We start from the raw sequence: 25,031 nt of genomic DNA, 5'->3' as shown, positions 1-25,031 counted from the left end.
CCAGAAAAGTTTCCTTTTGCGTTAAACATTGGAGATAAAGTAAAACATTCCAGATACTGTAAACATAATAATAATAATGACAATTTAACCTCATATAACCCTAAGCACTGGAGATAAAATAAAACATTGGGGACAACGTTAAACATCCTGGACAACTTTAAACAACGGAGTTAACATTGGGAATGACATTGTCCCCGATGTTTAATATTGTCTCTTTTTCAAACATTCCAAAGGAATCTATCTTTATGTCAAACTTCTACATTCAAAGACAAACTCCCAAGATTTTCTGGTTTTATTCATTTTTATGTTAGATTGTGGGAACATCCCTGCAAAGAAATAAAAATTCCCAGGTTTTGAATGTTTTAGTATCTACTTTTGGGGCTTTGAACTTTCTTGTATTGGTAGTTGGGGTTTTTTGTTGGTTTTTTTATATTGTTTATTGGTGGGGCTCATTTCTTAGTTCGAAAGTTAAATTTTATATATTGCCAATTCACACCAAATGTCATCGCAATAAACTTTGGAGTAATTTTAGTTCAATCACATGTACTCCAGTTGCTAGTGCAATAAGCTCAGTTGATTATTAAAGGTGATATATTATATAAATATATTATTTTTGGGCAAAACATTTAAACATTGATTAAATGTTTTCAAAATTTAATCAACGAATCTGAAATGTGTTTTTAAAATTCACTTTTAAATTTGTGTACATGACAAAAAGTGACGATATTTAATTTGTTTTAGACTGCGCTTAAAAAAGGCATTGTTTAGTGTTACGTGAAACATTTTATTAATTTTAGCAAACACCTAAATTAACATCGTTATTTAGCCAAATCAAAGAAACTTGACTTTTGAAGTTAAGGAGTAATATCACACAGCCTTACATTACTAACTTCTGACATGGTAACCCACACAAGCGTTTTAAATGTGAACCACACATAGATGTTGCCTAATATGTATCATTCAACGCAGGCCGTCAGTCAGAAGTTAACTGGTGTTCACATTTCCGCCTGGCGGAAACTGACAAAGAAAAAAAGGAACAAGATTTTCTTTTCTTTCTTTTTTTTTTTTACACGGGTGACACAAGCAGCAAAGGCAGAGGCTTCACCACACACCACAACCTGCCCTACCCAAGAGAGGCAAGACTAGTGCAAATTCTCACAGTAGACCAGGGAAACTTCTTCAGCTGTCTGACAGAGACAAGAGGAACCCGCCAGGTCCAGTTCTTAAAATCGTGGACGGAGGAGACTGACGGTACTGTCTTTTACAAGATGTCTGTGTTTGGGTGGGGGGGGAAGCATGAGAACAGAGAAAACAGCACTGGGTTTTTATATTTTGAGCTTCTTTATGAAATATAAAGATATAGAGGTAATTTAAGAAGTTCTTTTTGACTGTATGAATTGGACACAAATTATAATTTATTACTTAAACATAAAAATGTCGAAAATGCCTAGGCCTTCGAGTAAAAGTGGAGAGTTTGAAGCATGTTATCTTTATGCATTGCCACCATCATCTGTAGTTGTCTTGTAAAAAAGATTATGATTTTGAAACGTACACATATTTTAGAGCCAGAAGTAAAATCTAATTTTATATGGGCTTTTATTTACATGCAGGAGGCGAGTGTGTCACCATCGAATGAACAACCCAGCCCATGTTGGGTTTCACATTCCCCTCCTGCATGCATTTGAAAAGCGGAAGTATGCATCCATGGTGATAGTTTAAGACCGAAACAGGAAATACTATTTAAACTTGACATGTCACTCACAGTGTATGTTTGTGTGTCCATGTTACTCAGTATCATGTGATATTGACCATGGAGAAGGGCTATCTTCCACTAAGCAGCACTTATAAAATTATTTTTATTGTTTCTATGTAAATAAAGAATAAGTAGGGAACATTTTTACTCTAACAGAAGAGATCTTATGTGTGTAATTTGTGTTCATAATGTTGGTTTTTATCCTGTTGGAGATGTCACGGGCTGTAGTGTTTTAGTCATTGTTCGTGTTTCTCTTGAGAACAGTCCTGTCTTCAGCCTTCCCTTCACACACTCTGCTCTTGTCTCTCTCAGAGTATGGCGGCGTGGGATCTGTCAGTCAAAGTGGAGGACCTTGGGCCTGATGCCCCTCCTGTCACTATCAGCGTCGCCTCTGACCTCCACGTTGGAGGGGTTATCCTCAAGCTGGTGGAAAAGACACGTGAGTCAAGCTATCTGTTTTCAGCCGTCTCTCTCAATCATGTGGGCCGACAGTAGAAACTTAGTCATTTCATGGGCTTACAAATTCATATTTTAAAAAATGTTCAAGCACTTTGTGCTAGATTTTAAGGAATTTTATTGGTATTTTATGTGATTATCTAAAACAAAACTTTGTTTAGTGCAAGGGAAAGGATAAATGTACAAATCTGAAAGTTGTTGTTTTCCTACTGACTCTGACATCCTGAAATAAAGTTGTCTTTATACATCACTTAGTCAAACAAAAAACTAACACTGTCCATCAATTCAACACATCATTCCAGTGGTGAAACATGGTGGTGGCATTATCATGCTATGGGAATGTCCTTTTGGAAGGTGAACTTCCACACCAATCTGAAATATTTTGTAGTCTCCCCAAAGGTTTTCTTCTAGGATTCCCCTGAATTTAGCTCCATTCATCTCCCCTTTAGCTTTGATCAAATTTACTGTCTTTGCTGAAGATTTCACATTTCACACATGATTCAGTTACCACCGTGTTTCACAGTGGGGATGCCTTTTGATGTGCAGGATTGGTTGTTATAATAGATAACTTCTGAAGGCTTCTGACGTTTGTTGAACAGCATTTTGTTTAGGGATATAATAATAATAATAATAATAACCTTGATTTAACCAAGTTTGTCCCATTGAGATCTGAAGATCTCTTTTGCAAGAGAGATCTGGGCAAGGCTCATATGAAGAGAAAGGAAAAAACACCCAACAGTTGCACTTCTGTATCTTGAAAGTAATGGGATCTGGCATAGCCTTCAATAAAATCTGATTTCTAGAGGTTGAAAACAAATTCATCCACACCAATCAGTTTGTAAAGCAAATTGAAACAGAGTTTGTTTCTTTCACTTCACAGTTATGCAACACTTTTTTTGGTCAATCAAAGAAAATCCCAATAAAATATATCAGGGAGGTCAGAGTGCTTTTCTAAAGCTCCCAACAAGAATTAAATCATGTCATACATTCGGCGTTAGATCCTGTTTTATAATTCAATTCCATACAATTTATAGTACAGTACAGACACATTCAGGTGATGGTTTAATGTCACTTAGTGAAAGGTTATCTCTCCAAGGAAGCCTGTCTGATCGCATAGAGTAGTTGACTTCGGCAGCAATCCCTCCTCCTGAGCAAGCATGTGTTGCCACGGAGGGAGAGGAGCCTCTGTTTCTTCAACAGGAGGAAACATCCAGCAGAAAAAGGCTCAGTCCATCTGCTGCAACAGCTGGCAGTTAAGAGAAAGGAAAGAAACAGATAAACACAATAACACAGAGGGCCAGGAATACTTTCTCTGGGAAATAAATACCAAGTATAAAGAGAGCACTAATGTTTATTGACACGTAGTCTGCCTGAGGGTATTCAGTGCCAAAGTGTTATGAGATTAAAATAGCCAAGCATAAGTGTCTGTAACTAATCCAGGTATTTCCTTCTTGTCTTATACAGAGATGCAGCGTAACTGGTCGGACCATGCGCTGTGGTGGGACCAGAAGCAACGGTGGCTCCTGCGGACAGCCTGGACTCTGGAGAAATACGGGATTCACGCTGACGCCCGTCTGCTGTTCATGCCGCAGCATAAGCCACTTAAACTGGGTCTGCCCAGCGGTAAAACTGTGATGCTGAAGGCCTGCTTCTCCAACCCCGTCTTCCAGACCGTGATGGGAATCTGCAGGATGCTCAGTAGGTTTTTCTTTCTTCCCTCCTTTCTGCATTTTTTGTCTTTCTTGCATTTTTACATCAAAGCGTTGATGTTATATTTGAGTGTTTTCCCTCAGTCTCATCAAGCAGCTCTTTGACTTTCTTCATTACAAGAAAAAAAAAAGGATTTCTCAGTCTCTTTCATGCTTTCATTTATTCTAATTTAAGCAGCGCTTGTTCTCATTTCCTCACCAGAAATCCCCAGAAAAGGTAGCAGACTGAAAATGGTTTAAAAAGCAGCAAACGTAAGGGAAATGACAGAACTGGCTTGGAAATAAAAAAGCTTTCAGGGTTCAGGCTTTGAATGATCTGACTGACACTAAAACCATAAATTAAGCTGGAAGTTGACTACCAGTTGGTGCCTGAATGTATGAACATTGTGAGTGTGGCTGGAACCTGACACTATTGCACCTACTAAAATTGCCCAGAATGGTGAGATTTGTTTCATAATTAAAAAAAAAAAAACTTATGAAGAATATACAGACATGTTTTCACCAGTTTTCTTTAATCACGTATGATCTGACATCCAGTCACGGACCTCATCTAAAAACTGACATTTAACACAGAAAATGACACAGCCTTTGGGGCACTGAAATGTTACTTAAGTATGACCTCCTGATTTGAGGTCATGGATGCAATGTTGTAATCATACTTACAAAATGAGAATATTTTTGTCTTCAAGCTACTTTTTAATTCATTTGAATGTATAATGTATAATTTGTGCCCAACCTGTAACTTCCTGGCCAACATCTTCAGATGTATGATAAATATTTCCAAAAAACAATGTCCTTTCTTCATAATGACATTTATTTTGAGAAGGAAAACTGTTCTTCTTGTAGTAAAACACCCACACAGCCTGATGCTGCCACCCCCAGATTTCACAATTAAGTTCCTGCTCTCAGACTTTTCTTACACACTTAACAATGGTCAGGCCTGTGAAAAACATTTCAGTTTTAGCTTCATCCGATCAAACTACATACATTTTGTTGCACCAACCAGTTCATTCCCATGTTAAGGCCTGTTTCTTATCTGCTCTGACAGTGAATGGTTTGAAGTCTTTACTCATCTCCACTGTAGGGAAATGTACAAATGTTATATAAATAAGTATTACCAGTCAGAAGGAGTTTACTTATGATTGTTTTGGACACAGGAACTGACCAACCTAAATGTGGATCAGAAGGATGATCTGTATGGTATTTAATTTCATAATTCATTGAAATACTTAAAGAGAATTGAACTAATAAGATTAAGTGAAATAGAGAACGTCAGTGCTGAAGGTTGATTTTGAGTAGGAGAGTTTATATAATATAGTTTTGCTATAGCTATTAATCAAGAAAACAGAGCATTCTTGGCATCAGAAACTGATCATAATCTAAGAGCTTTTAGTATTGTTGACCTTCATTTTTCCATGTGAAGGTTGTGCTTTGGTGAATCTCTTCTCTTGCTTTTACCCATCTGTAGAGCAGACTAGGTTTTTGTTATGATCTGCCATTGCATTTGATCTTATAAGAAGTAAACTATAAAGGATTCGATCCTGTTATTGTACTGTGTATTCTGCTATCCCAGTGGCAACTATAAAAGAGTAAATCTAAACCTAATGAAATAGAATACTGAAGGATTGCTCTAACATTCCTCAATATAAAACACATTTGATATTTTGTAGCGCTAATAAACATCTGTTTACTTTCCCGATCCCCACAGACATCCGCCATCCTGAGGAGCTCTCCCTCCTCCGACCTGTGGAGGAGAAGAAGAAGAAGAAAGACAAAGATTTGACAGAGGAGATCTACGACCTGACCGAGGTGCCCCTTTCCTCGGGTACACCCACCACATCTTTTTTTTTTTATGCACACTGAAGGCATATTGACAAGGCACAATGCTTGTTGAAAATAAGTGCATGTAAGCCATTGCGCTTCCCGTTTTGAGCCTGAATATCTCACAGCAGTCTGTGCACTCCCACTTCCTGTTCAGTTTCCCGGCCCTGTCTGTATAATGGCATGCCAGCTCATTTCGCTGACTCAGAGCAGATGGAGGGCGTCTACAAGATGCTGTCGGTCACTCAGCCTCCTCCTGCTCCAGAGGTCATCGCCAAGCAGTACCGCCCAGCAAGTGTGGTGGACAAATCTCACATCCACGGCAGGTACATCTGCTTCTAGCTCAGGTGGTAGCATCGCCCAAGGAGCTCCGCTTTGTAGATGCAGCAACTATTTCTTCTATTTTTTGTGCAAAATTTGCACAATCTAAACTCAAGAAAATACCTCACATTTTCCTCTATGATCTAATTTAAAAAAAATGCAGTTTGTTTGAGGAACAAACGGCATTTATTGCAACTGTGACAGACCAGTTGCTAAAATTACACACTGGTCTGTCACAACAAGAGGACATGATTACACCATCATTACTCATCATTTTAAATGACATTTGTAACTTTAACTCACAAATATTTCAATTTTCTCCTGATTGTTGAAGTGAGAGTGAGAACCATGTTGAGACTGTAAGCGTTGTCTGAAGAAGATTAGAAGATTAATTTTTTAGCAATATTCTAATTTATTGAGATGTGCCTGTGTATTTAGAGGATTTTCGGATTACTTGAACAGCTTCCAGGGGAAACAGTCCTTTTAGTTAAAAACAAAGAAAAAGAAAAACATTTTGTTTCTTTGTACTTTTTTGTCTCTTTATCCTTCGCTTTATTTCTACATTAACTGATTGAAAAGTTTACAAGGAAAACAATGACGATTTTCTAAAACAAATTGTATTCTGGGCCCATTTTCTTGTTTTTTTACAACAAACTTTATTTAACTCTGGAATTAATTTAATGCAAACACAAACATCATTGTATATATTCACTCATAGAAACACAAAACCTTACAGACTCTGTGGTTTCCACCTCCCCCCTCAGGTGGTTGGATTCATCACGTTGTCTCATGCAGCAAGGCATCCAAGAAAATGACCGGCTGTGGCTTCGCTTCAAGTATTACTCTTTCTACGACATAGAACCCAAGGTTTGTGTGTGCTGTTTTAGTGCAATCATTGTGTCTGGGACTGGTAATGTGCTAAAGGTCTATTAACTCATCCATCACCTCAATCTTCACCCCGGCAGTACGATGTTGTACGTCTCACCCAGCTGTATGAGCAGGCTCGCTGGGCCATCCTGCTGGAAGACATCGACTGCACCGAGGAGGAGATGATGCTTTTTGGAGCGCTGCAGGTAAGATAAAAAAAATAAAAAATGCTCTGAGGGAAGTGGATCATTTTCTCATGAAAGCTTTAAATGTCAAATTTAGCAGAAACTCTCGTGTTTGAGTGCAAATATACGAGATGTTGAAGAAAACTGCTGTGTGAACTCACATTAAAAGCATTCTGTGTGCAGATTTAGATCTACACGTAATTTATCGGAAAATGTCAGGTCTGATTCAAAGAGGATAGACGTATATTTTAAAGGTTTTTGAGAGAGAAAAATGATCAGTTGAACCCACAACAACTGTATCAAAGACTGAAGTCCAAACATTTAAGCCACACAAGTATTTCAAAAATAGCGGAATAAACTCAGAATGCCTTAAAAGGCAGCAAAATGATAAATTCAACATGTACAAAATGGCAAACGTCTCATGCCAACTGTCAAGCACAGCGTTGGAGTTATGGTGATTTGGGCTTGTTTGAATGCGAAAGGACTCATTCACTGAGTCTACTGTGAACGTTTCTGTGCACAAATGTGTCTAGAAAAAAAACTGGATCATTCATCAGGGAAATGATCCAAACACAGCAACACATCTAGAGAAGAATAACAGAAAAAAGGAAAAGACTCAAGAGGTTGCAATGGCCTAGTCCAAGTTCAGGCCTGAAATGATTTGAAAGGATGTGGCAGGACCTTAGGAGAGGTTGCAAGAACTTTAAAAAGATGTGAGACCAAATAGGGCAATAATTCCTGGTTGTTCCTGTGAAATCTACAGAATTATGAAGTGGACTCCATTTTACATTTATTTCAGGTTTTTTGATTTTATAAAACAAATACATTAGAAGCTGCTGTTAATACTTGTGGGTATTTGAGTAATTTCAAAAGCTTCCTTGCAGATACAGTAAGCCTGCATTTTTATGACCTATATTTGCCCTGACTGTCAGCTAACAGCTTCTATATGAGGGAGACACTTATGTCTCTTTCTGTCCTCTCTTACATGTAAAATCATTTAGTACCACATCAATAAGGTGGCCCTGTCGGAGCCCCAGATGATGAGCTCCAACGCGGCCCTGGACGACCTGGAGTCGGCCCTTCAGTCCCTGGAGGTCAAGATGGAGGGAGATAGCAGCTCTGCCTCTGACCTGCTGGTAGCTTGGATTTAAATTCTTAATTGCTGATAAAAAAAAATAAAAAAATGAAGCTCCACCTTTGAGCAACTGAAATGTTTTATTAATTTAGGTTTTATTTTGATTGATTGTAATAATAATGATAATAGGGGAAAAAACATATGGTAGGTAATTTAACACGAGGAGCAGAGAATCATCTTTTCTGAACTTCTATTCAGGAAAACATGACAGCACCAGAACTCAACGACTACTTGAAGATATTCAGGTCAGATTTGAACACTGATTCTCATATGACTTCTAGAAAATATTTTTGATGAAACCAAGCGATGCGACTCTGCATTTCAGGCCCAAGAGGCTCACTCTGAAGGGATACAAGCAGTACTGGTTCAAATTCCAGGATACGTCCATCTCCTACTTCAAGAGCAAAGAGGAGAGCATTGGAGAGCCTATTCAACAGATTAACCTTAAAGGTACAGAAAACAAATTTTAATTTGAAAGAAAAAGTTGTTTAATTTCATCAAATGATTAAACATAAACAATTCGATAGATGAAAAGGGGTTCTTCTTTAAACCGATGTTTCCCCCTTTTGAAAGATCGCCTCTCAGTGAAACTGGTGTTCATAATTCAGCTAACCCCTAATTATCAGCTCTCGACGTCCTACTTTGCTTTCCTGCTCTTAGGCTGTGAGGTGGCTCCTGACGTCAACGTTGCAGCGCAGAAGTTTCTTATCAGACTGCTGATCCCTGCACCTGAAGGCATGAACGAGGTCTATCTGCGCTGTGAAAATGTCAGTGCCATCGTTCTGTCGTGTGCAGCATTCTGTCTACTTATCTCTGTCTCGCCCACTCGGTTGCGCCCACAGGCACACCTGTCTAACCCCCCGCCCCCTCCTTCTGCCTGTGGTTCATGTTTTGCAGGAGCAGCAGTACGCTCAGTGGATGGCCGGATGCCGGCTGGCCTCCAAAGGCAAGAGCCTGGCAGACAGCAGCTTCCAGAGTGAGATCCAGAGCATCCGTTCGTTCCTGGCCATGCAAAAGACCAACTCTGGCTCCAGCAATAACTCAGCCGCCAGCGACGAAAGCATAAACACTCACAGTTTGGTGTCACCACGCTACCATAAGAAATACAAGCCCAAACAGGTAGAGGAAGAAAGAGTATTTGCACTTCTGCATAGCCAAAATACACAACAGTATTAATCTGGTTTTAAATGGAACCTATTATGCAGAATTAAAATTTTGCACATTTATATACTTCCATTTGGGTCTCTACTGCTTCCAGAACCAGCCTAATCACTTAGAGAAAACCAGCCAGCCATTTTTTGGCAATAAGTTAATGGTGTCTGGAAAATGAGCTGTTTCAAAAACTTCCCAATTGTTAAGTCTCAACCTACGGGCATTGTGCCATTACCAAGCAACACCAGCAAAGTTCACCTTGTCACGTTGCAACCTAAGTGGAGCTTCAGGGCCTTTGGTCAACTGGTTTTACACATTTAAAGTGAACAGAGGATCTAAAACATCTCATTCTGAAAGGAGCTCAAAATAGGCAGAATAGAGTTAACAAAAATCTCATTATTTAAGAATGATTTTCTTAAATAACAAACGTAATGAACATGTTTTGTGTAGCCCATAGAATTATCCTAACCTGCTAAAGGAAGCATGGGACTTTTATCTGAATGTGTGTGTCATAAAGCATAAATGTATTTTTCATTAAAGAATTGATGTTAGTGCTGTAGAGCTAAGGAACTTGTCTTTAATTTTAAAATGTAATTATATCTAAGAGGTTTGCCTGTGCCTGCTCCTCCAGCTGACCCCTCGTATCCTGGACGCCTACCAGAACGTAGCTCAGCTCTCTCTGACAGATGCACTGATGCGCTTCCTGCAGATCTGGCAGGCTCTGCCTGATTTTGGACTCTCGTATGTGGTTGTCAGGTAAAGTTTAAATAAATTTGATGCTGCAGAACACAGGAGAGAGGATTGTGGGGCCCCCAAATCCCTGAAAAATCAGAAGGTGGCAGAAGAACCTTTTGATTATAACAGCAAACAGCAAGGAAGTTGAAATAACTCAAACTGAATCCCTACCTTTTGTTTCTGTTCATGTATAGGCTAGTGTTAGTCCTGCAGTACAACTGGCTGCTACAGGAATTTAGAAATGTAGTTGTGCAATGAGCCATGGTTAAAACTATGTGGGGTTGTGTGTAACAAAAAGTTGTTGGTTATTGTCAAGACATGGTAGTTTTATGAGATAATTATGGCTCTATGTGCAACAAAATGTAAATTATTTGGTAGTTTTTCTACTGGTGTTGCTGACTGTTATTTTTATATTTATTATAAATAGCCACCATAATTAAAGTTCCCCTAAGATTGATATGCACCAAGTTAGGAGGAAATTATAATTCATAGTCAAACAAAGATCTTTATGTTGAAACTATTGCCACTGATGACCATCTCCTCCATCTCCTTACACATAACTGAGCTAAAATAGCGATGAACGACAATGAGCATGACGAAGCCATGACCAAAGATGGGTCTAAAAGTACAAAATAATGTGTGAAATAGTGTTCTAGGAGCTTTGTATGAGATTTATTAATATAAATGTTTTCTGGCCAACAGGTTTAAGGGTAGCAGAAAGGACGAGGTGCTGGGCATCGCCCCGAACCGCCTGATCCGTATCGACCTGGGAGTGGGTGACGTGGTGAAGACTTGGCGCTACAACAACATGAAGCAGTGGAACGTAAACTGGGACATAAAACAGGTCATAATAGATGCTGCTATAGCAGCTACATTTTTTTTAATTTTTCAGTTACCTTCAGGTGTTTCATGTCTCAGATACCCAAGATTGCATAAGGTCGCGCTGAAATGTTTTAAAATTATGCAGTGATTGACTAAAACTATTTCAACTGTATTTTTTGTCGTTTTCCCCAAATCTGATCACTTTGTCAAACTAATGCCTCCTCCTCCTGTCACCTTTATGTCCAGATGGCCATCGAGTTTGAAGGGAACGTGAACATTGCCTTTGGTTGCGTGACGGCCGACTGTAAAATTGTTCACGAGTTCATTGGAGGCTACATTTTCATGTCGACGCGCAGCCGTGAGAAGAGCGACACGCTCAATGAGGAGCTCTTCCATAAGCTGACCGGAGGCCATGAAGCGCTATAATACTCAAAAGCACAAAGACTGATTCATAAACTCCCTCTCTCTGTGAATCCCACCAGGAAAAACACAAAGTTATGTCTCATCTGTCATCCAAACAGACAGATTTTAATTTACCATGTGCCACAAATGCAGATGATGTTTAACAAAGAGAGTTTAGGACTCCAAACATCAAATATGGAATGCTTTTGTGATGGACCGCTGCTGGTGCAAACAATAGAGGGCCCAAAACCAGAAGCCTGGTGATCAAACGTATAGAAATATAAAGCTGACTCAGGCAGCCACTTCTCCTTTTTTTTTGCCTGACTAACAATAACTGTAATCAGCATTGCTCTGGAGGGACTTGTATTGAATACAGCTTTAACAGCCAAATTCAATTAATAAAAAATATACTTTCTGAAGAGGCTCATTTGTCAAAATATTTTTTTTATTAGGGTGATGTAATATTCTGATCATAAATGTCATGTTTTAATTAATTGTAAGCAGAAAATCATAATTAAGAGAAATAAAAGCTTGAAAACATCAATTATTGAACTTGACTGTATTATCCCAGCAGAGAATTTAAAAGTGCACAAGTTAACTGTTTAAATTGAACATGTAATAAAGTTTTGTCTTATCTTCTGTCACCATGGTCACAACAGCGCTCATTTGTTTTCTTGCTGAAAGCTCCTAACCAATTATCTCAATCATGCAGAGTGTGTGTGTTTCCATAATCTTGTAAGGAACTGTTGAGGCTGCCCGTTAAACCACAGTGTCTGCATCCTGTTTCCTCAGACTCAGGCTAAACACAGTCTCTTCATATAGTCCTTTATTTAAAGTTGCTTCTACAATTGAGCTCTACGTTTAACTTCATCCTTCCCATCATCAGCAACAAATTTTCCCATCCCTGTTCTAAAAAAAAAAGACATTACCGCAGATGCTGCCAGTATTTTGATGAAAAGTTTTGGTTTCATGAGCCCATTCTTTCATGTGTTTGCTGTGTCAACAAAGGCTCTCTTCTTACTACAACTTTGGTTAAATCTAAAGGCAGCGGGGATGAGGGGTATCAGATCAATGGGAGCTAATTACAAATACATGCCGAATAATTTGATTGTTTGTAATTAGAAAACCCTGTGCGTTTTCACTCCACCTCATATTTATTCGCGTCTTTACTTTGCCACATTAAATCTCAATGAAATATGTGAAAATTTGTGGCTATAATGTGACACCAGTACTTTAGTAAGGCACAGTATAAACAAAAAAAGTACCATGTCGGCTTATATTTATCTGGGTCAGTATTTATTATGAAGATAAAATTGGGCTGTAAATGCAAGTCCTGTTATTTATAGGAAATGTAAAACTTGTGACGTCATGGAAACCAAGAAAACCTACGGCAAAGCTGGATTCAAGCTTGGTGAGAACATCAAGCGCAGCAGCTTTTACTGCAGGGGAAGGATGCATCCTGAAACACAGCACAAGAAATTACACAACTGGAATGTCGTTTGGCTTCTTAAGAAGAAATGTGTTTTAGTTTTCCTCACTTGTAGGCTTGAGTTTTAGGGCTCGGGTGAAGTATTTAGGAAGGAGTTTACCCTCGGCATCACCTGCAGTCAGCAACACACCATTCTCTGACCAGAAGAAGTCAATACCATCTGTACAAGCCAGACACAGACACATGAAACACTTGTAAAAGGATTGATTTCTTTACTCACACAGGGTGGGTGGAGAGGATTAAACTGCAGCCATTACCAGCTAATCTTACCAGCCAGAGCTCTGGAGACATCAATAAACACAGCTAGGTCACAGTTTTTCCTCATGCCTGGTGGGAAAAGAAATAATGCTGCCATCTGATGTTCAGCTCATATAAGCTCCTATTTTTTGGATTCAAACATAGAGGATACCGCTGATGATGCCATCTTCCCCTGGAAGTCCGGTTGACAGATGAATATGAGTCCTATTCATGCGGCTCAGACCCTGCTGTTGAATGGATGGCCAGTTGCGGAGGTAGGAGCCATGAACGGCCTCGGCGGGGCAATCAGGAGAACCAGCTAGAACTGGTTTTAGCTCCAGATCCATGACCTGAGCAGAGATGAGATTCCTGATGAGATTTAAAGTTCATAACAATTTGTTCAATTAGGTAAAAAAATGTTTATAATTTTCCACATATCTGACTGTAACCAAAGAGAGCAGAAGTGAAACTCAGGTAGGCAAAGAGAACTTTTTTACTACTGGGATGACTGTGGCTCAGTGTGGGAAGATTAGTCATTTTGCAGTCCAAAGGTTGTGTTTTCGATTCCAGCTTCCATCATGTTGATGTGTTCCTGGGTAAGGAACAAAACCCCCAGCTGCCTGAATGTGAGTGTGGTAAATGTGGCTAATGAGAAGCACTTTGTGTTGTCATGGCAAAGAAAAATGCAATATAAACTCAGTCCGTTAACCATCACCATTAACTGACTGCAAAAGAAAACACTAAAGACACTATGCTGTCACTATCACACTGCATGTGGTCAGCTGGAGGTTTTCCTGTGTAAAGGAAGATCTATTTTTTCACCATTATCACCACATGCTTGTTCAGGATGTGGGAGTGCCGCAAAGTCCAACACTTGATGCAAATGACTTTTTATCTGTTCATATTAAATGTGGATGGTCATTATCAATGTCTGAAGTGTACAGTAACTTTTATTGAATTATACTACATTTAACTGGATCAGAATTCGTACACTGTGCCAGAATTAGGTTGGTTTGAATCTGAACCAAATCGGATATAATTGCAAATGCGTTTAATTTTCATCATGAAAATTACGTTTGTTGTCAATTGGAATTACATACTAAACTTAAATGAATGCGATTTAATTAGGAACGTGTCTGCTCTGCCTGCCTGTAGTGAATGTCCCTGATTGGCCCGAATCTGCAGCCGGCCATCCTCTGGGTGGGAGCGGAGCTTGAAGCGCTGCTTGTCACTTGTGGATACGACTCTCTCTACATCTTCTAATGTGTACAAGTGGAACTGTGGGTGAGCCAGGAGGTCCTCCACAAACAGGAAGCCATCTGTGGAGATACAAGTTGTTACAGCTATGGTCACATTTTACAGTTTAGTTTGAGTAAATCTACATGATATTTTTAAATTGTTTCCATGATGCAACATTTTTATATATCATTGACTAGACATCTGTTGAGTGAAACATTATTGTTGTCAAAAATAAATCAAATTCATTTCAGTTTATTTACATAGAACTAATTCACAACACATCATCTCAATGCACTTCCCCCTAAGATTCAGTTCAGTCACACAATCAAACGACGCAGTCAAGTTCAGTTCATTACTAAAATTGTTTTAAGACGTTTATTATCAACAGAAACTACAACTGCAATTAACTTTAAACTCTTGCAAGCCCATAGAAAATACTCCTAGTTCAGTTCTTCTGTGTTTAGCCGTGTCTCTCTCCTGGACGAATTGATCATAAGAAAGTCATTCAATTCTGTCTGAAACGGTGAAAGTGTCATCTCACCTGTGGCCATTTGAAGCCCCATCTGTGTGGCTCCATGACGAAGCACATAAGACATGGATTTAGACAGATGAACATCTTTGTCCTGGTGGTAAAGAAGGTCTCATTTGATACACACTCAACTCTCTTCCAAACCTAATAATAGCTCTGTTTTATATTTAGAACCAAGCTTGCACTGTGTCAAATCTGTCATGCTGCCTGACAGCCAAAAGTACACATTTTTAAAATCAAAACTTAGGGAGGCAACACATTGGCAAACTGGTTCAATAAATAGGGATCTCACCTCCTCACTACGCTTCCCTCTGCCTCCTCTTTTTCCTCCTCTGCCTCTTCCTCTGTCCATTAAAATACAGGTAGATCAGATCTTGTGCAGGAAATTTAGGAACGAGTTATTAATTGAATTAATTTACATTTTACCGTGACAACTTTACGCTTTATTTAGTAGTGTCAGCCCTGCTCTATAATTATATTTAATGAGCAGTCGCCCATATTATTTTGGTCAGTAGATTCAGCAATCGTCCTTGTTTCCACTTCCTGTCTGTTTCACACCTCCGCCTGTAGGTGGCAGCACATCCTTATGCGGTGAAGTGGCACCACAGAGGAAAAACCGCAGCCATTGTTGAGAAACATAACAGTTGATACAGGTAAATTAATGTAGTATTTACATTTAATATAAGGCGACGAAGAAGCGTTTAAACGAATTGTTTCTGGTTCAACCCCCACTCAGCCTCAAAGCTTCCGGCGCTAAAATTTTAACTCAGGCGCTGAGCTAATTTTGCTAACTAGTGTTAGCATAGTTGTGCTAATGCTAATGTTTTTGTGCTTGAATAATATTCGGAGATATTCGTGGTTTTTACCTGATGTGCACAATGTTGTGAGGGACGTTTCGGTTTTTTATCTGCAATGCATACCTTGTTAATATATGTCATACGTTAAGGTTCAGTCCTTTTCTTTGGACGCAGAAATTCAGCCTGGTTGCCATGGAGAGTAGGATACGGTAAAGCAGAGCAGCACTTGGAAGATTCAGCAGCCAGAAAGGAGTTTGGAGACGGAAGCATTCTGTCTTCATCGTGAGTTATTGGTTTTTTTTATATATATATATATATATATATATATATATATATATATATATATATAGTCAAATTAGATATTTATAATCAGCACAAAAACAGAAATATATGCAACATACTTGTTCACCCTTATATAGATAGATAATAAAATTCAAATATATTAAACAGACGTGGAAATATGAATTGAAGTGAAAACCACTGATTATCACTCCATCAAAGTGTCTGTTTGGGGTTAACAGGATGTATATGCATCATCTGAGCATTTTGTCCTGAAATATACTTGGAAACAGAAATAATGGGCAAACGTATGGATTTGAGTTTCACAAAGACCAAATTATGATTGCTAGATGACTGTGTCAGAACAGAACCAAAATTGCGGCTTTTTTTAGGGTGTTACTTGTCTGGTCCGTATATAAGAAAGAAGAAAAAGTGGTGAGCCAGTGACACGGTCATGGACAGCAAAGGTTCATTGATGAAAGTGAACCATGACCTGATCTGATCAATTTTCTGGGAAACTCATGACATCTGGGGACAACAAGCTTGTTAAAGTGATGGAATGCCTAAGGGAAATTTTTGCTGTGAAACATTTGACTCTACATTTGGTTTGAATGTTACTTGTATGGTTGCAGACCATTTACACAATTTTATTTCATTTGCATCCAACCGGTGTGAAAACAAAAATATTTCAAGAAGAATTAAAGGAATAAAACAAGTTTCAGATGTTGGCTTAGCCTCCAGATTTCCCAGATCGCAACACAATCAAGCATCTGTAGCATATGCTAGACATACAAGTCTGATTCAAGTGTTCCCAACCTGCAACTTTCAGAACGTGGCATGTTTCCACTAGAAAGGCAATTATGAGTTGGATTAGACATGTGCTGAGTTGACGTAATCAACAAAAGATGTTAATTGTAGAGGTGCCAGGGAGGACAAAAACAGAAATTAAACATTTTCTTGTTAATCCATATGCCACATTTTTGCATCAATTAACTTGAAACATTATTGTTGTGTTTTATTCAGAACCTTTTGAGGGATTTTTTTTGTTTGTTTTATCTTTCTACAGTTGATTTGTACTCCCTTCTTATCTCAGGTCATGGAGTTTCCTCAGCATTCCCAGCAGTTGCTCTCAGCTCTGCGTTCCCAGCGGCAGCGGGGCTTCCTTTGCGATTGCACCGTACAAGTGGGTTCATCCCGTTTCCTGGCTCACCGGGCGGTTTTGGCCTCATGCTCGCCTTTCTTTCACATGTTTTACTCAGACTCTCCAGCGGGGAGCAGCACCAGCAGCTGTGTCACACTTGACAATGACATTGTCACATCTGCTGCATTTGGCTTGCTTTTGGACTTTGTCTATGAAGGTGTGCTGCAACTGGACGAGTCTCCTCCTGTGGAGGACATCTTGGCTGCCGCAAGCTTTCTGCACATGAACGAGGTGGTGAGAGTGTGTAAGAGGCGGCTGCAGAGGCGCGGGCCCCTGGCTGAGGCCGACAGCACACGCTCTGAAGAGAGCGGCGGGTTGAGGAAGGTACCAGAAGCAGCTTGTGGTCACCCAGCTGAGTCCCTGGTGGCCATGGTTGCAGACCACTCAAATCCAGTGACCACAGCAGTGCCTTTGTCCTCAGTATCTGAAGTGGCAGATGGGACTCAGTTGGAGTGTGTGAAGTCTGAGCAGAGGACAGGTGGAAGTTCATCAAAGATACAAACTCCTCTGAGCCCTGACCTTGCTGATACCACCCAGCCAGGCATGGATTGTCCTCCTTTGCCCCCAGCAGGGGAGCTGGTGCAGAGCCAGACAAACATATCTGCCTTTGTCCCTGTAAGTCTCACCAAGATGAGCCCAGGGGGTCAAGGCGAAGGATCTGCTCTCTGCAGTCCATGCAGCACCACAGAGACATACAGGTAATGGTCTCTTGTTCCTTCCCCGTTTTAATCAATCTAAATTAAAATATGTGTGTCCTCCATCTTTACCTCCAGTTATTATACTTTACAAAGGTTTTTACTTTGTGGTTTCTGTGTAGATTATCGAAAAATTTAAAATCTGAAACATCTTTGTACAGTGAACATAGTTGGTCTGAGAAACCCCACTAACAAACTTACATATATGTAAGTTTGATAGTGGTTTGTTACTAACATATATGTTAGTTCCTAATACTAACATATATGTTAGTGCAAGGATTTATGGTGCAGATTAGCATTGCCTAACCCCACGTTAGAATGTTTTGATTTAAAATACTTAGAAATGGATCACATAAAGAAGGCTGTTATAACAACAAAACATTTTAAACTGTCTTTAGCATGTTATATTAGCATGTAGCACTTATCAGTACTTAACGGTAGTAGTTGTGAAGATGAGTCTGTGGGTGTATTCCTTGTAAGAGGACAGAAACTCTGACCTCACCTATTAGATTTCAGTAACACTGTCGAAATTAAGCTGTCATGAAGCAGAAAACGGCTAATTTTTTTAGTGTTCTTCCTGCAGTAAAAACTTCCACACAGAAGAGTGTTGTGATAATGATGCTTTCACTGACGGGGCCAAAATCAGACTTTTGAGTTTCTGGTTGAGTTTTATCATGAGTCTGAGCAGGTCAATCTGATAATCAGCTGAATCCTCTGTTCATCTCCACAGATTGTTACTGTTTATTACTTAAATGAAGGAACAAACAAGCAGTTAATGAGTGAATTGACCCGTGACCTGGATTCCCAAAACATGTATTTTTGTGTTATTAAATAAAATGAGTAAGTGACAACATCTGCATAAAACATAACATTGATTTATTTTAATGTACAGATTACTGATGGCTTTATTAGGTAATCCAAGGTATTCTGGTCTCTGTTCTTTATATCTGATTTTGAGTCTGTTTATCTGTTTTTAACCAGCTACAGTGCGATCCAGCAGCCTTCCTCCTCTTCCTCCTCTCTGCTTCCTCAGAGCCAGTCTGGTGTTCGGTCTGTGGTCTCTCTCAACGTTTCAGAATCCCACCTTTCCGTCAGAGGACATCCAGAACAGCTCAGACCGTGTGCTGAGCGTCCTGCTGAGAATCTCTCTGAGACTGACCACAGAAACATTCTTACCAGAGAACAGAGGATGGTCAAGTCAATCCAAGCACCCACCCTGACCAAAAACTTCCAGACCAACTCCAGACAGTCGGCTCTTCAACAAGCACCATTACAAATCAGAATCCAGAGCGCAGTAACGCTCCAGCATCAGAGCTCAGACCTTCAACGCGCTCCTCAAATGCGAACGCTTCAACGTCCAGAGGACAAAACCGAAGCGCCGCTTGTGGCTGGAAGACGATCACATCCTCCAGGTGGAGCGAGGACAGGAGACAATGAAGAGATTTTGAAAATCAAAGAAGAGGCAATTATTATTTCTGATGAAGAGCTAGAGGAGGAGAAAGAAGACATCGGGGAGAAAGAATCGGTGATGGATGTGGAAGAGGAATACGAGGAGGATATCCAGGAAGAAGAGCTGAATAGTCCTCATTTTGTTTCCACACATTCACAGGGACTCCTACAAATAAACCCTCATTCAAATGACTACTCCTTCCCCCTCTCGCCCTCTTCCTCATCTTCGGGCGTCGGACCCTCCTCCCAGGACACTTCCTCCTTCGCTTCCTCCCTTGTTCCTCCGTCCTCCTCTCAGCAACATCCGGACCCTCCCGGCTACTTCCAAGAACTCCAGGACTCCATGGGAAACTTCGTTGAAGACGTGCCAACATGTGGGGTCTGTGGGAAGACATTTTCATGCACATATACTCTAAGACGCCACGCCATTGTGCACACACGCGAACGGCCTTACGAGTGCCGCTACTGTTACAGGAGCTACACGCAGTCTGGGGATTTGTACCGACACATCCGCAAAGCTCACGACCAGACGCTGCCCGCTAAACGCAGCAAGGGAGACACAGAGGGACCCCTGCTGCCGCAGCCCCCTCCTCACTGCTAACACGCTCCCCACTTATTCCCAAATATGTGAACTTTAACCTGATCTATTAACACTAAATCAAAACTTGCATTTAGTAGTGGAACAACTAGGCCTGTCACGGTAACAAATTTTGCTCAAAAATTATTGCGATAAACGGTAATATTGTTTAAAGAGCTTTTTATACTGATTTAATGGAAATGACATAATAATGCAAGTGATACCCTGCCAAAAATAGATACATGTTATTTTCAAAAGAACATTTAATACTGGAACTGGTAAACAAAACAACCAAAAACGAAAATAAAATTAACTCTGAATCTCCGTTAACAAAAAATGCTCTTGAATAATAACTAAACAACATAAAACCAAAGTGGAAATAAAAACTACATTCAACCAAAAGAGTGCAGATTATGAAGTCTGTATACTATAAATCATTAGATTTAGATAGAGAAGAATAGAGAAGTTTGGCATCTCTGACGACCTGATGCAATACTTCACTCCTCCCTTAAGCCCAGTTCACATTACACGATTTTTTTTTTTTTTGCCCCAATTTTCCCCTTATGACAATCTTATAATCTTAATCTTTCCAACATTGTCGCTTGTCGCTTCGTAGCCGATCATCCTGTAGGATGATAATTTTCATTTATCAAGCGATTAATTGATTTATTGTTTATCGTGACAGGCCTAGACAACTAACAATTTTTATGATCATTTATTTGAGTTTGATTGTCTTTTGCGATGTTTTTAAAACATTCAACAATGTTATTTTGTGGACAAAGAGTTTTCAGCAAACAACGTTAATTAAGTTTGTGCTTGTTTGATTATCTGTTGAAAAACCCCAGAAAAAAAATTGGATTAGAATCACATTGACACCTGACAGTAAATGCAATATGCAGTTCATTACTAAAGTAGCCGTAACTCTTGACCTGTTTGACATTTAGTGATGTTAAAACTGCAACCTTTGTAGGACACAAAGTACAAAAATGAACATTATCTATTATTCACTGCACAAAACCATGTTTAAAACATGTGGTTTAAAAATTAAGTGAGTAATATAAATAATTTAGGAATAATCTAAAGCTTAGATTTAATTGATCCTAGAAGTTGAGCAGTTGTTTTTTTGTTATTGTTACACTTACTGGTATTATTCAGGTTTATTTTTGCCCTTTTCACAGATTGTTGGTTCAGGTTATGAATACCAAACTAACCTAATGGTTCAGTTTCACACCGAGGTTAATATTTGCTACTGTGTTAAAAAAGCTTTTTCAAAAGATTGCACAGTTAAGAAACGATCGATAAAGACCAAAAAGCCTCTCCTAACAGCAGCAGCGGTTGAATCTCCTCGTAAGCACAAAAGCAAAACATGCTTCAGTGGTTTGAGTATCTGCTTGACTAACATTGACATATCGCTGTAAGAAAACCATGAAAAATTTTACCTCCTACTTTTTATATCTGAAGAGTATTTTATAGTTTAGGTTGTAACAAATTATTTTGTCATTGTGAGTTCAGTTTGATAGTCTCATATGGTCGTAACAATTGGTTATTAATGAGCTTTATTAAAACATTATAAAGAATTGTACACCAAGTTGTTTACCATGCAAGTTAAAAAAGGAATTGATATTATATAAGTTGTACTATGTATTGGTGTCCTGTTACTGTGAGCCAGCAGATTTAGATGGAGATAATGTTAATGTTGTGTTTTGCTATCAACAGGATGAAGCCAAAAGTTGGTCACATTTCTGATGCATCTCTTTCCTGTAGAAGGTAAATTTCCGACAGTATTTATTCACTCCATTTTGCTTCGCATTTCATTCTTTGAGTACATTAAACAAACCATTCCAGGTTTCAGCTGATTCATTCTGCAACAGTCAGGACAATCCGTTAACATTTAGATTCACTAAACACCTGCACTTTTAATGGACCAACATTGGCTCACGTCAAACCGTTCTTCACTACACCCACTTCATGCCTTTAACCAGAGGCAGGAAACCAGATGAAGGGTGGAGTAAAAAAAAAAGGAGGTAATCCACTAAATGTTTGCCTTATCTTAATGTCTTTGTATGTGCCTGATTGAGTCTGTGGAAGTTCTTGTTCTGCACTATTTTAAATGTTTCAAGACACTTTCTATAAAAAAAAATGTTGAAATTACTGTTAAAAAAAGAGTTTTAAACTGATACTTTTAATGGACAACAGCAGTGATCATTTAGACGGTTTTGTGAGTGCTAATGTCCAATATATAAATGTCACGTTGTGAATAAATGGTGTTCTGTGGCACAAATGTTTGATTTTTTTACTAATTCACAAAATTCTCTTCAGCTGGTGTTTTAGTTTTCTTTTTATTTACAAAAAAAAACAAAACATTTTATTGCTCTGAGACAGGAACACTATATAGATTAAGCAGCAATAAGTGGGCTTTGCTTGTGTCACATGTAATCAGCCTCAAGTGTCTTCAGTCTTCAATTGTCCCATGGATCTGTGAAAATACAAAAGATGAGCATCAGCCAACATGCGCAACCTCTTAGATTCAGATTTTATTCCAGAAAAAATTGATAGAAATGAAGGATTGCTGTCAAACACACAGTTCAATTGGGAGTATTTATTACACTCAAGGGTAAGAATCTTTTAAAGTTTGTTAGTTCAATGATTTATATGAAGGTTTTTTTGTTTTTGTTTTTTTTTGTCAGAGTGGAATAATATAAAATATTATTTCAGTGTTTTTACAAAAAATGAGAATTTGGTGTGAATTTTCCTGTGCCCACACAGGCTCAAATATATGCATACAACCTCAGTAATATTTGAATTATTATAGTTTCAAAATAAAGTCCATCAATGACTCACTGCCTCAGCCAGCTCGGGCCAGTCCATCGCCATCACCACGATGTCGTCTGAAGTCGGAGGCGTTTCCAGGTTCCAGTAGGTGAGCTTGTCAAACACCGAGGTCACCTTCACCTTCCTGTCCTGTGGACAGAGAGTCATTGGCTTGTATCTGATGTTCTGCCTCTCATGGACGGTGGATTTCCACGTTTTCATGAGCCAGAGAGTTGGAGAGGTTTCCGCTGCTGTGGAGAGCATGAGCTTACCTCCTGGTCAGAGCCGTGTCTGTCGACCTCCTTCAGAACCAGACCCGTGTGGCCCTGAGGACAGCTGATCTCCTGTCCCTTTAGCCCGCGTCCTCTGAATGACACTGTCTTGTCTGCAAATGGACAGATATGTTAGTTACAAACAGCATAATTATGAAGTGGAAAGAAGTTTATACACCTTTATTGCTTAGCTAAACTACATGATAAACACTTTCTAAAACATGAAGGAGAAATATGACTAAAACACAGCAGTATTATGGTAACTTGTAGACCGGTATTACCGGTAGCAAATACAGGTCTACAATCTGTCTTTGTACCTTTCTTGTTTTCTTTTGTTGTTGCAGTGAAATACTGAGAGACCTGGGCGTGCCCAGTGTGCTCAATCTCACAGGGCATGAGGTGGACCGGGGCTTTTTCTGCCCCCTTTAGTGAGGACAGATGGAGACAAGTAACACTGGCATTACAGGACATCCTGCAACCAGAAGACAAGAGAGGAGAAATTAACCCTCATTTCTCTTTCAACATGAAGTCATTTCAGGCTTGATTACTGATCAATTTCTAAGCTATAGGAACTGTTTCTAATTTTCCATCTATAACATGAAGCTGTGTGGAAAATAAATGCAAAAAATCAGGGACAGTTTCAGATTCGGCCTGCAAAACAAAACCAAAAATAAAACGTATCAGTCAGTTTCTCCAAGTCCAGCAGTTTTAAATGTTATTTTCCATTTTGTCTGATGCCTGTTTAAATTTGTAACTTTAATGAGTTAAAACATTCAGCTGTGAGATTCATTCCCTACTTTAAGACATATTATTTAATTTATGTCACTCTCGCATTGCCATATTTTGTACATGTACACAGTTTCAGTACTGTATACGAAGGTGAAAACCATACAGAGCCTATCAACACCTCAAACCAACACTAAAGCATGGTGATGAGTTGGGCTTTACTGGAAATGTATCTTTACTCATTCCAGAAATAGTAAACGGGAAAGACCGAATCATTTCAATGATCGACTTTTACGTAAAACCCCTGAAATAAAACAGGGAGCACTTTCTTCTTTTTTTACTATGACTGAAGCTGCTGCTGGATCTGATGCTTCGCCTTGGTGAAATACAAAAACCACGGCTTATTAAGTAAAGACGAAGCAATATTTGTTTCACTCAAATATCGCTAAACTGCAATGGAAAAGATTTGTACAGAATAAAACAATTATTACCTTCCTTCTGTTTCCCAAATGTAACATGAAATGTAAACATGGACCGTTTCCTACGGTTTCCGCCAGCTGTCTTCTTCTTTTCACTAAAACATATTTTGGCGCGGTGTTTCGGTTCAGACAGCGGATACTGCCCCCTGCTGGGCTGAGAAGGCATCATTCTCATCTTCTATTGGACCCTACGGTCGGAGGTAAATCTGCTTAACTTGTTTGGAGAGACAACATGGAAAGTTTAGCTTTTTCCTAATTGTTCCCGTTTAGATTTTAGGTAGCATCATAACTACTGTGAATATTACGTGAGGTAAACTAATCACCTAAAGGATCAACTTTTCTTAGACTACTGCACTGCACAAACATCCCCCACTTTCTCGATTTCCGCTTCCAAATCTCCAGACTTTTTTATTTGCAATATTTTAGAATGATTACATGTTTTGGAAGGACTTTTAAAGTTCTTTTGCTGATTTTCCAGCTTCTCACTCATTTGTTTGTCCATTTTCAGAAAAATATTTCTAAAACTTCATACCTCAGCAGACCATGTGTTTATGCAATAAAACAACATATCAAATTCCAGTTTTAAATTAAATCTTTAGACAAGGCAAGTTTAGTTGTTGAGGATCATTTGCACAAAGTGCTTTGAGAGGAAAATAAATGAAGATAAACAAATACAAAGGAATTAATTTAACATAAAAATACACAATGAAAATTTAAAAACAATTATATAAGGTATGAATAAAAATGTGACAAAAACAATGTCTTGTGCTATGGATCTTTTGTATGGACAGAAATATTATTTGAAAATAGTTGCATGTCATCAACATTAAACCCAGATCAAAGTTTGTGATGAATTGCAATTAAGATGTATATTACTGAAAAACTAGGTTCTT

The 25,031-nt window shown here is 39.0% G+C and overlaps 4 protein-coding genes across 11 annotated transcripts; 2 read left to right on the top strand and 2 right to left on the bottom strand.

Moving 5' to 3' along the window:
* The first annotated feature begins 1,059 nt into the window (after positions 1-1,059).
* Positions 1,060-11,777, top strand: fermt3b (FERM domain containing kindlin 3b). Its single transcript, XM_007550323.2, has 15 exons — positions 1,060-1,251; positions 2,066-2,192; positions 3,674-3,907; positions 5,627-5,743; positions 5,897-6,065; positions 6,825-6,927; positions 7,026-7,133; positions 8,114-8,248; positions 8,446-8,492; positions 8,573-8,697; positions 8,908-9,014; positions 9,145-9,366; positions 10,031-10,155; positions 10,837-10,978; positions 11,203-11,777. Exons 2-15 carry the CDS (start codon positions 2,069-2,071, stop codon positions 11,380-11,382), a joined length of 1,938 nt encoding a protein of 645 aa, XP_007550385.1. The 5' UTR covers positions 1,060-1,251; positions 2,066-2,068; the 3' UTR covers positions 11,383-11,777.
* trpt1 (tRNA phosphotransferase 1) lies at positions 2,311-15,817 on the bottom strand. Of its 7 annotated transcripts, none has more exons than XR_001661876.1 (10): positions 15,145-15,219; positions 14,865-14,946; positions 14,234-14,403; positions 13,257-13,434; positions 13,118-13,174; positions 12,897-13,007; positions 12,748-12,817; positions 7,006-7,127; positions 5,610-5,662; positions 2,311-3,455 (listed from the first exon to the last, which is right to left on the bottom strand). XR_001661876.1 is itself a non-coding variant. In XM_016670598.1 (8 exons), the coding sequence occupies exons 2-8, from the start codon at positions 15,202-15,204 to the stop codon at positions 12,795-12,797; spliced, it is 681 nt and encodes a 226-aa protein (XP_016526084.1). In that variant the 5' UTR covers positions 15,205-15,225; positions 15,719-15,817; the 3' UTR covers positions 12,474-12,794. The 7 variants fall into 7 exon arrangements, 3 of the variants coding, with proteins under 3 accessions (XP_016526084.1, XP_016526085.1, XP_016526086.1); XR_001661878.1 differs by having other exon boundaries at positions 7,046-7,127; XR_001661875.1 differs by lacking the exon at positions 2,311-3,455 and having other exon boundaries at positions 4,258-5,662.
* On the top strand, positions 15,416-22,009 carry zbtb3 (zinc finger and BTB domain containing 3). The gene is made up of 4 exons (XM_007550322.2): positions 15,416-15,505; positions 15,824-15,931; positions 17,022-17,827; positions 18,806-22,009. The coding sequence occupies exons 3-4, from the start codon at positions 17,025-17,027 to the stop codon at positions 19,872-19,874; spliced, it is 1,872 nt and encodes a 623-aa protein (XP_007550384.1). The 5' UTR covers positions 15,416-15,505; positions 15,824-15,931; positions 17,022-17,024; the 3' UTR covers positions 19,875-22,009.
* A 162-nt stretch (positions 22,010-22,171) lies between these two features.
* Positions 22,172-24,248, bottom strand: rnaseh2c (ribonuclease H2, subunit C). 2 transcript variants are annotated; one of them, XM_016670601.1, is made up of 5 exons: positions 24,151-24,248; positions 23,215-23,405; positions 22,934-23,046; positions 22,692-22,811; positions 22,172-22,326 (listed from the first exon to the last, which is right to left on the bottom strand). In XM_016670601.1, exons 2-5 carry the CDS (start codon positions 23,402-23,404, stop codon positions 22,303-22,305), a joined length of 447 nt encoding a protein of 148 aa, XP_016526087.1. In that variant the 5' UTR covers position 23,405; positions 24,151-24,248; the 3' UTR covers positions 22,172-22,302. The 2 variants fall into 2 exon arrangements, with proteins under 2 accessions (XP_016526087.1, XP_007550383.1); XM_007550321.2 differs by having other exon boundaries at positions 23,251-23,405.
* Positions 24,249-25,031: the final 783 nt, after the last annotated feature.

This window comes from Poecilia formosa, unplaced genomic scaffold (genome assembly GCF_000485575.1).
Source record: "Poecilia formosa unplaced genomic scaffold, Poecilia_formosa-5.1.2 Scaffold35, whole genome shotgun sequence".
Classification (NCBI taxonomy): domain Eukaryota; kingdom Metazoa; phylum Chordata; class Actinopteri; order Cyprinodontiformes; family Poeciliidae; genus Poecilia; species Poecilia formosa.
Note: the sequence above shows the minus strand (reverse complement) of the source record. Positions and strands in the feature narration are given on the sequence as shown.